At 47.0% G+C, this 15039-nt stretch overlaps 1 protein-coding gene across 1 annotated transcript in view; it reads right to left on the reverse strand.

Moving 5' to 3' along the window:
• Positions 1-15039, reverse strand: part of Dock5 (dedicator of cytokinesis 5) — a 192279-nt gene that overhangs the window by 16284 nt on the left and 160956 nt on the right. Inside the window, exons 35-44 of the mRNA XM_021181410.3 lie at positions 13295-13454; positions 12300-12340; positions 11624-11714; positions 8935-9054; positions 7624-7713; positions 5875-5979; positions 4434-4575; positions 3076-3157; positions 2395-2479; positions 1620-1706 (exon numbers count right to left, since the gene is read on the reverse strand). Of these exons, the coding sequence (XP_021037069.1) occupies positions 1620-1706; positions 2395-2479; positions 3076-3157; positions 4434-4575; positions 5875-5979; positions 7624-7713; positions 8935-9054; positions 11624-11714; positions 12300-12340; positions 13295-13454 (1003 nt within the window). The remainder of the gene's footprint in view (positions 1-1619; positions 1707-2394; positions 2480-3075; positions 3158-4433; positions 4576-5874; positions 5980-7623; positions 7714-8934; positions 9055-11623; positions 11715-12299; positions 12341-13294; positions 13455-15039) is intronic.

Raw genomic sequence — 15039 nt, forward strand, 5'->3', positions numbered from 1 at the left:
AGCTCAGAAATAGGTAGGAGGACTGGTTCTTGGATTTTTGAGGGCACCAAAATCTAAGGGTGCGTGAATGCCTTGGTTCTAAAGTGATATCATCTATGTATATCTTTCTATATACTTAATTATTTTATTGGAGACAGGATATCACTATGTCCCCTGGATGTCTTGGAACTCACTTACTTATACCAGGCTGGCATTGAACTCAGAGATCTACCTGCCTCTACCCCTCAGGTGCTGGGATTAAAGGCATGTACTGCCACATCTGGCTTTGGATGACTGGTTAGGACCTCGGGTTATAGCGGTGGATATTATACATTATCTAGGGACTAAGGCAAGGGAAGAGTCCATATATATTTAGAACAGAGAAGCAGCTTGCTAAGACCTAAATACATAGTACTCCATCCACAGATGGTGAGGCCCATGGCTGGCTGAGTTGCTGAGACTGGAACTACACATTTTGCAGGTTCACTGTAACTCAAAGCTAGTAGGAGTTTTATACTTTTAGTAGAATCTCAAGACTTTCAAATAGGGTGGGTTAGAAATATGCCCAGGATGGTATCAGCACAGTCACCACAAAGGACTATGGGTATTCTAGAGTTGGCTGCGTGGAGAAGGTGGATCTCACACTTAACTTGATGGGAATAATACTGAGCAGGGGTCAGAGGACATTGAGGCCCACCTCCCCCAAATGACCCAATGCCACTAACTATTTAAACCACCTAAGTCTTAGTTCTGACAGCTTCTCTCAAAGATGGAAGGAGATAGATGAAGGTAGAAAGAGGGGGAAGATGACAGACAGAGGTGGAGAGAGAAGAGGGCCATGAATAGAGGCAGGCAGACATGAAAGGTGAGGAACACAAATGGATGGGAGTGGATGGAAATAATTGGAAGCAGACAGAGGTGTATGGAGATAAAGGCAGGTGGCTAGAAATGAGAGCAGGCTCAGTTGTGCAGGCACCGGGAAGCAAGCCACAGGAGGACTTGAATATAAAAACACATGAGACAGTCGGGTTTGCTCAGTGGGATCCACGCTCTGCGGTAGAACACCGGGTGAAACGATCAAGGCACAGATGCAACAAGAGACCTTTTAGTACACAGCAGAGACTAGTATGGGATGACAACAAGGCAAATACATGGATACAGACAGATTAAATGAATGTTAAATGGCAGCTTTGGGAAGTAGCGGGGCAGGGGCTGCAGCAACAGTGATGCTCAAGCTGAGAATGAGAGGGGCTTCGGGAAAGATGATGTGGTGGAGAGGCCAGTCCCCAAAAGCATCCTGGCACTGTTTCTGGGCCATCCATGCAATGTAGCTTATACTGACAGCATTACAGACAGAAGGAGACAACGCCTCTCGGGCCACCAAAGAGTCAGTCTCTGAGTGTGTGACCTTTTGGGTTGGTGTTGTGACATCAGTTTTACAAAGCAACCTTATTACACAAGTGTGCTCTTTATTCCGCCTTTAAAAAACAAAGTTGGCCAGAGGGAGGGCAGCCAAGCTGGTGCAGGCTGCAGTGGAACGGAACAAAAGCGGGTATTATTTCTGCAGACAGAGAGGTTCCCACCACACACACACACACACACACACACCCCTGCCAGAGTTACGACTTCAAATGACTCACTACTGAAATCTCCTTGGCTTCGAACCACTTGAGAATCCCAGGGAAGGTATAGGCCGTCCTGTACGTGGTTCTTTCAATCCACATGGTCTGGTACAAGAAAGAAAACACAAAATGAGACAGGGGCCAGCTTCCAGGTCACAACTGACCCCAAACCTCTGGCTCAGCTGCTGAGACTCCATTCTCACATGTCTTCTAGGGAGTGAACATGTTCCTTATAAAACTCAAGGATCATGAGGTCTGATGGGGCCCTTGGGCCCTTTCCTTCTAAGATGGAAACCTGAGGTTCAGGAGGTATGGCTCCCCTACGGTCTGTCACATCAGTGGCAAAGCCCAGATCTGGGTCCTTCAGTTTGGAGGTTTCCCACTGAGATGACAGCCTGCTTGGCAGTAACTAACAGGTTACCCTCTCCTACAGGGGACACTCCAACCTCCTGTCTTAGCCAATGAGGATGAGAAGGAAGCCACTGGACTTTGCCAGAAGGTGGCAAACAGGAGCTAGAGGGATAGCTTGGGTGGGGAAGTGAAAAGGACCTGCGACCCATGCCCAGCACTCCCATACAAATCCAGGGGTGGTGGCATAAACTTGCAGCCCCAGTGCTGGAGAGCAGAGATGGAGGAGGATTCCCAGGGGTTCACTGTGTGGCCGGCCAAGCTGGGCTGCTAAGGTGCAGTCCCAAGAAAAGACCCACTGTCAAAAATAACATGATGGGAAGTTCCTGAGGAATGACACCCAAGGGTGACTTCTCCACAGAGAAAACAAGCCAAGTGGACTCACAGCAAACTCATTTTCTGGGTCTTTTTCTCCTTTCCGGAATGGCCGGGAATAGCTGAACTGCTGCACTTCGTTGGCTCTGTAGTAGCTGGGAAAGGACAGAGCAAAGGCACTGGACCTCAGAGAACCAGCCCACAACCCCACATGTGACATGCCTGACACTGAGGTTTACCCCTATGGCCGACAGGGTCACACTGAGCTCCGGGGACAGTATATACTTGGGTTTCATACCACATTTTATTTTTCATACTGGAGAGTTTATGCTCCAGTTTTAAAAGGTACACATACCCACCATGTTTGTGGTCTCCTTTGCCTAGCTTTGCTATAACACTGTTAATCAATTTCTCTGGCACGGTGGCTTCTTCAGGGATAGGAAAACAACCTCAAACCCTCAGTGATACCTGAGTGGATATTTAGGCTAGAGGATCCTGTGCCCAAGTGAAGTTTACCTTTCCCTCTGATTCAACGATAAAATCCACGTTGCTTTAACTTGGTAAGGTTTCATCTCTTATGCAAAACAGTAAGTATGAGGTCTTCCAAAGTATAACAAATGAAAAAGGCTTTGCTTTTGACACATTTCAAATAAAGTCTTGTTTTGTAGCCCAGACTGGCCTTGAACTTGCCTCCCCTTCCCTCCACTGCTACAATTCCCACCTGACTGTTTCCTTTTTAATAACCACTTACTTCAAGATCTGCTCTGGAACCGGTTTGTCCTTGTAGCTGGGCGGCAAGCTCATCACAGGTTTTACCGTGAAGCACTGCAGGTCTGAGGGCTTATTAAGGAAAAGGCTGGCCCTGCAGGTGCCACAGGCTGCGAGGTCCCTGCTCCCGCTTCCCATCTCCCTTCAACTGGTGCCAGCACTGCACTGAAATGTGCTCCCATGTGCCCTGTCATGAGGTGGGATTCCTCAGGACACCCCCTGTGGCCAGACACCTGGCAAATATCCTTGCCACATCAAGGAAGTGTCAGGAAAGTATAAGGAAATAGACAGCCAGAAGTGCTTTTAAATGATCTCTTTTAGATATGCTTGTCTCTGAAACAGCCAGACTCCAGAACCCAGGGAAACACAATTGCTATCTTTAGGTGCTACTATTGATGGGGTGAGTCCCTTCATGGGGACTAAGTGTTCTGAATTTATCTTTCAAGCTAATGGCAAACTTTTATGACAGAGGAAAACTTGGAGGCCAAGAGAAGTGAAAATTTCTTAATTCCACAACTGGGGAGTGAAGTCAGACTCCAAAACCAGCACGGGGTAAAGGGTCTTGCTGGGATGGGGCAGATGAGAAGTCCTAGGAAGGGCTCTCCTGGCACCCTTACCAGTGCAGACATAGTCTGTCCCCTGTGCCTACAGGTTCTGCACCCCAAGTGTTAACCGTGAGGATTTTCTTCTGTACTGACTCGATACAGACTTTCCTCTCCTGTGACCTTATCTCCTAAATGATACACTGTGATAATACTTACAGGACATTGACTGTATCCAGGGGCAGCCAGGAGGGGCTGCGGAACTGGCTCAGTTGGTAAAGAAAGGGCTTGCTCTACAAGCATGAGGGCCTGCGTTCCAATCCCCAGGGCATGGCTAAACACACACACACATGCACACTGCAGTATTTGGGAGAATGTATATAGGCTATATACAAACACAATGTCATATACATGACTTGAAAAGCTGCAGATTTCAGTACCCATGTGTGGTAAAAAGGGAACATGGGGAGGGTGTCATGAAGCCATTGGCTAGGAGGATATCAAGAATGCAGTTGGATGGTTTTAAGTGTGTGGTTTTAAGATCTGCAACAGAATCTAGAACTTCCTTTAACTTCCCTATCTGAGTACAACGTTTATTTATTCATACTCAACATTGACTGACCATGTCTTCCATAAAGGTCTCAAAGATTTTTACACTGAATGGTGGAAGGCACCAGTTTGAAAGATTGGAGCATATCTGCCAACCGAGAAGGGGCTGCAACTCTTAAGTTTATTTGGCTTGGCCTGGCCCATCCAAGGGTAAAGAGTCACTGGGCTGCTGTCCCCATGGCAAGGATACACTGCTTTGGGGATGACTTGATGTCTTCTCCTGGTGGTGTGGTACTGGTCATCTTCTCAGCATTGGGGAACTGGGTGAGCAACCTCAAGCTGAAGTCTTCCCGCCTCTCATACTCCTTACCCCGGTAGATAAAGATTTTGTTCTGCAGGTCAGGGAAGCCAAAGGAAGTCGTTAGGGAGGAAGAATGAGAGAGTACCCGGAGCTGAGGATAGAGAAGGTCACTGTGCTTCTCCATCAGGGCTAAATCTACAACCACGAAAGTGCATCGCGAACATCATTTGCATACTCAACAGGTATTGATCCGAGTCTATTGGGTAGATGTTAGTTTATCCCTGCTTTCCCCAGTGGATGGACATGTGGACTGGATATAGGCTTCGGTGCTTATCAGTAAGGCTGCTATGCCTACAGTATTTTGGAACGACTAGATTTCTATTCACTTGAGTAAATGCTCCCTGGCTACAAGCTCTTTCGGCATGGGCCATTTTCCTTGGTTATCGCTTAAATTTTACATTCATATGTTAATATTTAGCGTATAGAAACACTGAGGGCGGTCAAATGTCCGAGTAACATCAGGACATTTCTGCTTCTTCCCACGTGCCTGGCATGAAGTAGACAATGCGCAGATACTTACTGAATAAGGCTCCGTTGCTTTCTCACTAAGCAGTTAGGAATGCAAATGGCTCTCCTTTGTGGTTATTGTTTGTTGTTGTTGTTGTTTCATTTGATTTTGTTTTGTTTTTGTAGCACAGTCTCCTGTAGCCCAGGCTGACTTCTAACTCACTATGCAGTAGAGGATAATCCTGACTTCGGATTCTGAGTCCACCTCAAGTATTATGATTGCAGGCATATTCAAACATACCCAGTTCATATGGTTCTGGGAATAGAACCCAGTGTCTCATGCATGGTAGGCAAGTATGAGAGACAGTATATATTTAACTAAAGCTCAGGTCTAAAAGAGTTTTTTTTAAAGTTTTTGTTCCTTAAACTCTAAAGTCACTGTGCCAGCATACGTACTTTTGAGAGAGGTCTCTCATGCCTGATATCTACTACAAAACTGCTTTTACTTTGGGGAAAATGTTTGTTGTCTTGTTCTTGGGATATCTGATTTCAAAGTGGCCCTGACTGGAAATAAAATAAGCAACAAAACACATCCATCCACACTCGTCCAAGTTTGGCCTGTGGATGGGGCCAATTCTGTTTTTCCTTCTCTCCTTGCACCTGGGGAAGCCATTGAACAAAGGGTCGGCCAGAATATCAGTGGTGTCAGGGGCGTGGGGTACAGAGGCCAGCATTCAGGAAGAGGTCTCTCTCCCTGACCCGACCTCCCACAGCGGGACCACAGGCCAGCAGCTGCTGCCGGCCATCTGGAAGAGAGATAAGTCTCCCCTCTCCCCCCAACCTCACTCCTCATGGCTCTGGGGACCACCCCCAGGCTCCTCACCCGCAGGAAGGAAGGGAAGCCCTGTCCGTAGTATCCCACAGCAAAGTATTCAGGCTGGGGCCTCATGGCCTTAATGATGTTCTCATAAAACAAGGCTCTTTTTTTCTGAAAAACAAAATAACACATTCCGCCTGGAGGTTACCAGGAAGCTGTCAGGGGGAGAAATGAAAAAGGAAAGGGTCAGCCCATCTGCCGTGCTTTCTCATGGAACAGATAAATGGAAGGTCTTTGGAGACCACCTTGTAGGCCACTGGGTGACTCTGTTCTGGGATCTGGTGTTTGGGTCTTGGGTCCAGAATGGGCCTTGGAGTCCTCCTCGGACTTTCTGAGATCCACAGGCAGTATCTAATCGTAACCAGGCATGTCAAAGTAGATGCTGAGAAAGTTTGTGCTCTGAGCAGGTGACTTGCAGGGCCACCTCGGGCTCTGATGGCCCTAAGGTGAGTCCCACTCTCTTGATCCACCTCTTTGGATGCTTTACTATGGATTCTTTGAGACAGCGTCCGTAGGTAGCTCAGGCTAGCCTCAGACTCTCCACATAGCTGAGGGGGACTGTGAATTCCTGATCTTCCTGCCTCAGCTACACAGGTGCCGCTGGGATTACAGAAATACACCTCGATGCCTGGTTTGATGTGGCAGCAGGGATTGAACCCAAGGCTTTATGCATGCTAACCATGAGCCAAGACCTCACACAGCCTCTCAGGCTGCTTCCTTGCTCGGCGGGCCAGGCAACACGTGGACTGGGCCCAAGCAGCTGGGATTATCATCTTGTACCACACCTAGCCCAACCTCGGTTGACAGAACTCTGTGCCTGCTCTAGGCAACAATCTGTCAGAAGCACGATTTCTTAGTTTGGTGTCTGGTGGCCAGCATCTTAACTCAAGCTGGCTTATAAAACTACTGAGTGAATTAATTTCCGACAGAAGCTGGTAAAGCCCATGAATTCAGTTTTCACTAATTGCTCTTGACAAATAGATCCTCAAGAAAAAGATTAGTCTGGGAGAGTGATGAAGGTTCTCGCCACTGTTGTGCAGTGGGCATGTGAGTGGTTGCACATGTGTGCTGTTGGTTTGTAAGAGCTGAGCTGTGCCTGCAGCTGGCCTTAATACCAGGCTCAAGGAACCGTCAGTGCTGAGCCTTTGGCGACACCAGAAAAGGTGGCCAAACCCACTTATGATTCTGGCAGAAACATTCACAGCTTGTCCGGGTAGGCACAGTGGCATTCGTGGAGGAAGCAAAGGCAGCCTCGAGGATAGGCTGTTCTCTCATTGTAAAATTATGTTTTATTTAGGGTGAGTGTGTATAAGCACACACGTGTCACCGTCCATGGTCTGAGGACAATCGTGAGAGTCTGTTCTCTCCTTCCAGCATGTGGAATGTGGGGATTGAACTCAGCTCGGCAGACTTGGCTGTAAATGCCTTTATCTGCTGAAGTGGCTCACTGGCCTAAGACAAGGGAATTCTAATGAACAGACATGCCCCATGGTAGCCAGGATGAGGCATGATCACCCAGGCTCAGTGCTCCCACCTTCCCCGGGGCAGTCCTCATTCCCAGTCCCAGGGGACTTCTTTGAGGACAACCTGCAGAACAATGGTCAAAGCTTTGGGGATTATATATTTTTCATCCTAAAGTAAGGTTTCCTTTACCACTGGGAAGAGTACCCTTGGCCCTGACTGTTTTCAACCCCTACACATATCAAACTGTTCTTAGTAGTGCCCACTTGAGCAGCCTTGCTGGCCCAGACTTACCAAGAGACTGCCTAGGCCCTCGTAGTCAAACACTTTGCTCTCGTAGGTCTCCGCCAACTCCTTACTCAGTTTGATGGCTTTCTCCCACATCTTCAGAAGAAGGAAAGCAGGGTGAGATGAGGCATGCACAAGAGCCATCCATCCCTCTCTACCCATCCCCCTTGGCAGAGGTTACCTCCCCAGAGAATAACTGAAACTAAGCAGTCAGCAGGCTGAGCATCCTTAAGGGACCCTGACTGGTGACGCCAGTTGGATCAGTTAACCCTTTCTTTCCTGGTGTTTTAAGAATACCACAGGTTGAATAGCCCTTATCCAAAATGCCTGGGACTACCAGTGTTTCCACTGTGGATTTTTTTTTTTTCCTCTTTTGATTTGGGATCATTTCCATAGACATGACTGGTTAGGTGTCTCTTCATCCAAAATGCTCCAACGTCTGAAACTTTCTTCAGGCCATCTTGGTATTCCACAGCTTTAGAGTTTGGAACACTTTTCATGTTGAATTAAAGATGCCCAGCCTGGGTAGCTTGGGTATGTTGCCAAGAGGTGCTTCTCTGGACAATTTCCCAGACTCAGAACACGCGTCTTCTCCACTGAAGCAGTTTGGAGTTTAAAGAGCCAAGCACCAATGGCAAAAAAAAAAAAAAAAAAAAAAAAAGGAAAAATAAGAAATTCCTGGGATTCCCAAGTGTGGGAGTGCGGCTAGACAGGAAAGGTGGCTGTAGATCAGGCTGGCCTTAAACCTCAAGAGATCGGCCTGCCTCTGCCTCCCAAGTGCTGGGATTAAGGTATGCACCACCATGCCCAGCTCCAAAATCACCTTTTACCTTATCTTTTTTGAGACAGGATCTCTCACTAAACTTGCAGTTTACCATTTTGGCTAGTCTGGCTGGCCAGCAAGCCCTGGAAAACTTACCATCTCCTTCTCCCAATACTGGGTCACAGGTACATGTCCCCACAGACACATGCCCCCGTGGCCTGCTTTTAGATATACATGCCGGGGATCAGAACTTAGGTCCTTATCTTATACAGCAAGCACTTTATACATGGGGCCATCTCCTAAGCCTCTGTCATTTTGCTGGGGACAGTGCCCTCATCCAGTGTGCTTTGTGCAGACTCAGCAGAATCTTTTTTCTCTTTTCAGTAGCAAAAAACCCAAAACAAACAAACAAACAAACAAACAAACACAAAACAAACAACCCCCAAACCAAAACCAACCAAACAACCAAACAAAAAAACCCCAGCAAACAAAAACCAACAACAAAACCCAGACAACAACTGAGAACGGCTCCCCTCTCCCCCACACACACTCACTTTGCCTTTATCAAAATAGGATATGATCTCTTGATACAGTTTCTCTTTAAGCTCCTGCTGGGTATAAACATAGTAACTATCCCTCTGCAGCAAATGGGGCACACAGGGCTTGTCCGACCACTACAGAGAGAAAAAGATAACTTAGGGATTAATGAGGCAAAACTTCAGATCAAAAAAAAAAAAAAAACCCCTCAGGAATCCACTTATTTGCATGCTGTCAACTCACCCATATTGTGTTTTAAGTTATTTACCAAACACAAAATTATATACACGAGGAGGCCCATATGTCAGCTCTGCTCTGAAACAAGTGTCACACCAAATGGCCAGGCACCTGCAGCGTCCCTCAGCAAGGGAGGAATGGAATGAGGCTGCTAACCCAGCACAACACTGTGTGGAAGGCAACCTGAACACAGCCAGGTGAGAGAAGTACACTAGGCCCACAACCATGGAGGGGCAGGTAAAACCATCACTGCCTGCAGTCATTTCCTTCTCCATACACAACACACGGCAGCCCAGTGCAAAACCAGACAGAGCTTGGAGAACTTGGAGGCAAAGGAATAAGAAAATTTGAGGACGGACCTTGGCTACCAAGACAACAGCCATACAGAAGACAGCAGAAGCAAACAGTCCATCACACTGAAGCCCACTGGACAACTCAGACATCACCAGGATTACACAAGACTCATATGCAGGGAGCTTGACCCCGCCATTCAAAGGCATTCTTGCAGCCCCAAGAAAAGGGAAACTCTCACTATGCCTTGGGAGGGGAACACTATTTCATAAACATGTGCGTTCTTACTAAAGCGCTCACCCCACCCCTACTGCCCTTCTTTGGTGGTGGTGGTGTGAATTGAACCCAGGGCCTATGCACACTAGGTATGTGCACTCCAACTGAGCTGCACCCACCAGCCTTATTCTTACATTGCTAAATTTTTGACACTTGAAGTCTTACTAAGTTGTTCAGGCTGGCCTTCAAGGCGGAATCCTCCAGCCTCAGCCTCCTCCCTCCCAGCTAGAATCACAGCTCTATCCTAGCAGGCCCTGCTTAGTTCATCCCCTCCCTCCCCTTTCCCCTTCCTTCCCTCTCCTCCCTGCCTTCCTCTCCCTTCTCCCTTTCTTTCTTAGGCCTGAAAATAGGGGTATGAGCATGCCATGTGAATGCCCTACCACTGAGCTACCCCAGGGTCAAGTCATTTGAAATTCCAGGCTTCTAAGGCCCAGAAGGAAAAATACAAAGGAAAGAGGGAAAGAGGAATAGCACTGGGGGAGGGGAGGGAGCAACGAGGAGTAAATATGTCTGTGATAATACAATGTAGGAAAGGATCATTATAACAACGTAGCCTCAGTTCATGAACAGAGGCCCACAGGCCAGGAGATACTAGAATGGGACCTCCTCTAACACAGAGATAAAGCTGGGATCTTAGGCCTGTGGATGGAATTCAGATGATATTTAACAAATACTCAGTAGAGATAGCTCCTGAGTAGCTAGCTGGGAAGGAAAGCCAAATCCACTCTTCATACCAGATTAGGACAACTTAATTTTCTTTTCCTTTGCTTTTTAAATTTTTTGAGGTGGGCTCTCCCAGAACTCGCGCCCCCCCCCACCCCCGCCCTCATCTCAGCTTTCTATGTGCTGGAATTATAGGTATGCACCACCATGGCCAGTTTGAGAGTTTAATTTTCTGGGTAGCACAAATAAAAAGACCTACAGGGCTTATCCCCAGGGACCACTCTCTGATGATATCCATAGGTACCAAACCCCACAGATGCAGAAAACCCTTCCGTCTCTCAACCTTGAACATGGGCCGTGGATTTCCTTGGGAAAATGGGGAGGCAGGGAACTCCTGGATTTAGATGCTGTGAATGATGAATGAATTTTAGAATCAAATCAAATAAAATCAAGATAAACTCTTGATTTTAAGAATGGAAGCCAGAAGGTTTAGCGAGAGGTCACTATGGTACTTCAGGTAAACATGCCAGTGTCCTGGTCATAGCGAGGGATTTTTTTTTTTTTAAGTAGAAGATAGATCCAGGACACGTGTTGCTCATGGGGAAGCAGAGGGCAGCAGCCGGAAGTGAAGGGTGGAACGTGGCTAAGCTCCTAGGCAGAAGGGGGAGGCCAGAGAGAGAAGGGGAGGAACAAAGGCTGGGGCAAAGGCTTGTGGTTTGGACATGCCGAGTTTGAGTTATCATCCATTCAAAGATGGATGCTGATGCAGGAATCCAAAGGAGGACAGGGCTTCAAATAACGACCTGGGATTTGGGACAAGCATTAGCATTGATATCATGCCCCATTCTAGTTTTACTTGGAGAGAGGACAAAAGGGACATACAAGAAAGTACTTCTTCCAAGTATCTTACTCATTTATTTCTAAGTCTCCTCTCTATCATTTTTGCTCATCGCTTCACACATCATCATCATGTAGTTATTTAATTAGAATGCCACTCATCAGAGGCTGCTAGGCTGTGCCCTGCTTCCTCGGGAGCTTTAAACATCAAATGATGATCTTCCCAGTCTCGATGTGAAACGTGACCTGTTTATCCTGAACACAGGAACACATCCCTCGATAAACTATATCCCTTGAGTAAGATCCTTTCGGGCCCAGATCGTGAAGTTGATAGAATTTAGTCTCAAAGGACTGAACACATGGCAAACACCCTGGGCCTTCCACCCAGGCCCCGCTGATTACCTGCAGAAGCTCAGCGTGTAGGAGGAGTGTATAGGCAGCTTCTGTGTAGTTCTCACAGTCTCTGTGCAAATCCCGAAGCTTGTATAAATACCTGGTGCGACAGGAGAGAAAAGGCCCTTTGTCACCAAGGAGGTGAGCCAGCGCTCAGAGCATTCTCCAGCTAGGTACCAGCCTGCACATAAACTTCTGCTTCTAACAGGAACACCTCCCTTCTCTTAGGTAATAGACTTGCTACCTCCTATTTACCTCTTCCTGCCCTTTGGTTTTCTTAGCTCTTCTATTTTGTCATTATTATTATTATTATTATATTGATCCTCTTTGGGATGTGAGGTAAAGCTTTGGAAATTCTATTAATGACAAGTTGACTTCATGGTCAGAGACTCATGACCCTCAAACTAAGGGCCACTGTGGGTTATTTCTCTTTCCTGTCCCTTTGAGTCCTTTCTATCCTTCCTTGCATGTTGATTACACACTTGATGCTATTACACACTCCCTCAAACTGTATTTGTCTGGGGCTCTGTTTAGAGAGCTCACCCTGAGGCAGACTGCGCACATCCTGTGTTTGCCAGAATCTATCGAGGTAGCAGCAGTACTCTTGGGGCCGTATTTTCTGGTTTAAAACTATACCACAAAGCCATGACACCGATGGCAAAGCCAGGGCATTTCCTTCACTTACCGTATGTATATGTCCTCTCGTTTCTTATCTTTATAGAAATTCTGCCAAAAAAGAAGGTCACAAAATACCAGCATAAATTAAAGACGGTTGATGAACTTGACACAAGGATAGCCAAAGCATGACTGCTCCTTTAGTTTTAAGTGTTCGAGCTTGCGAGTGTAGTTGCCTTCAGAGACCAGAAGAGGGCACCAGATCATCTGGAGCTGGATCTACAGGAGGTTGTGAGCCAACTGACAACGTGTGCTGGCAACCAAACGTGTGTGTCTTCTAGAAGAGCAGTACACACTTGAAACCATGAAACAACCTCTCCACCCCACCTGCTGCTTTTTCAATACTGTCACTTCTCCAAAGAGCCATTATTAGTTCACCGTCTCCCTTAAGACTCTCCTCTATAAATGTAACTATAACTACACAGAAGCTGCCAACATACTCTTCTTACATGCGGAGCTTCTGCAGGTAATAAATGAGCCCTGTGTGCAAGACCCAAGGGCTAGAAAGAAGCAGAGAAATTAAGACCACGCTTCTGAGAAATGTAAGATATCTTCTATAGGGACAGCAGGTGCTTGTCTTATTCTGAAGCCACCTGGTACATTCACGTCTCTGGCAGTCAGGGAGGTGGGATGTTCTTGGTTTATATTAAGCAGAGGAATACATAGATACCTACACTGTGGAGGTCTGTAGTCCCAAGGAGAGGGACGTCTAGAATTTCACTGTCGGGAGAACTGTACAGACTAATGTATTTTATGGCACAGGTTTCTGTGTGCTACATCACAAGGGGAAAACAAGCACAAGTAAGACCAAGAGCCAGGCTGAGAGGGTCACTAGGAAAGGCTAGAGTATTTCCAGGTACCTGAAAGTCTGTGCCCTACTCTATGTGACTAGGGCATGGGCTCTATAAGGTGGCTGGGCATCTGCGCTATCCACTTAGAGCTGAGTTGGTGGAGCAGGGGTGGCTTAGCTGTGCCCACTCACAAGCCCAAGGACCAGGCTCTTACCAGAACGTTTACTGTACAGCTCATGCGGTTCTCCTTGCTCTCATCATGCATGATGATCGTTCTGTAGTCCAGCAGGTTCTCTAAGAGGCTGCTGACCAGGAAGGCAAAGGCTTCCCCCGAGTTCGAGAGGTATTTATGTTTCCGGCAATGCTCTAAGAGTCTGGAGGGCGGGAGAGAAGATTTCTGTGGTTCACCCAGCTTCTTTGGCGCCCTCTGTGAGCCCCAACCAAGTCCTAGCAGCAAGAGACTCTAGACACGATAGATATCCCCTGTGGAACCCAAGGTGCCCTAGGGACTTCAATAGGACCTACTATTTTCTCAGGTTTAACTCTTTCTTGTGGACACAGTCAATTCCCATCAATTGTTTAGAACCCCAGGCCACAATGCCTTCTGAACACTAGTAAATCAACAATTTCTTTACTGGACATCACAGAACTGAGAGCCCTTGCCTACACTGTTCATACATCCAACCCAGCCGTGTAAGAACACCTGTCCTATGGCTTTGTTCTCCGAAGGGCCTGGCACTGAACAGGCAGTCTGAAAATCCCAGGTAGAAGCCAAGCACAGAAGCACCTGTTAGGCATTTGGATAGGTCTTCAGATAGAAAGGCAGAACTGGGAGCACACGTCAGATCCAGCCCTTCCCTTTGTGGGGGGGGGGGGGAGGACATAGAGAGCAAAGTTTTGTGGCTTCTTCAGTAATTAAAAGAAAATTCAGAAGTGGTAACAGGACTAAAGAATCAGCCTAGACTTGGGACTGAAGAGTTGACCCAACGGTTAAGAGCATACATTGTTCTTGCAGGGAACGTGAGTTTGGCTCTTCAGCCCTCCTGTTGGGTGCTGTATGTAACTACAGCTCTGGAGGATCTCATGCCCTCCTTAGAAGGCACCTGCACTCATGAGCACACACACACACACACACACACACACACACATGCACACAAGCACACACACACATACACATGCACACGCTTTAAAATAAACATTAAAGAAAAACAATTAGCCCAGATTCTAGGTGTATTTTTGGGTGTTGCAATTAACACAGTTGTACTTTTCTGAGCCAAGGATCTAGAAAGAATAAAGGAAACAAGGTAAGATCTCTCCATGAAGGTGTAGGGATTTTTAAAAAAAATGTGTATTCTGTCTTGTATAGAGTGTGTGTGTGTTGGTGTGTGTATTTGCGCGTGCGTGTGTGTGCGTGCGTGCGTGTGTGTGTGTGTGTGTGTGTGTGTGTGTGTGTGTGTGTGTTGGTGGGGTGGTCTACTGATGAGCTGTATGTCAACAGATCTTTGTAAAAGCAAGATTCACACTATGTAGAACTGGCTGGCCTGGAACTCACCATGTAGACCAGTCTGACTTTGAACTCATGGAGATTCTCTAACCTCTGGCTCCAGGGTGCTGGGATCAGGTACCACCATGCCCAACTATCCCCAAATCTTATAGCTGTTTCTATCTGTGTATAACTTCCAGACAAATCTAGAATTTCAAAATCTATAAGCTAGGGAGCATTTAAAGGCATGAGACCGAGACCTCATGGAAAAAGGATAGAAAGATCGCTTTATTCTGTCTATAAACAGAACAAAGACATCCAGTTTTTGAAAACAGAGGTGATTCCCCTACCCTGTCCCACTACCGTGTGCTCAGTGTGTTGGCTCCTCCTCAGGAAATCCTTAAGAGACGAGATCTAAGTCAGTAGTCCCTATATTCATGCTCAGACTGGCCCCAAAAAAGTTTCCCAGGACAGGA

The sequence above is a fragment of the Mus caroli genome, unplaced genomic scaffold (assembly GCF_978045245.1).
Source record: "Mus caroli unplaced genomic scaffold, Mus_caroli_1 scaffold_12, whole genome shotgun sequence".
Taxonomy (NCBI): domain Eukaryota; kingdom Metazoa; phylum Chordata; class Mammalia; order Rodentia; family Muridae; genus Mus; species Mus caroli.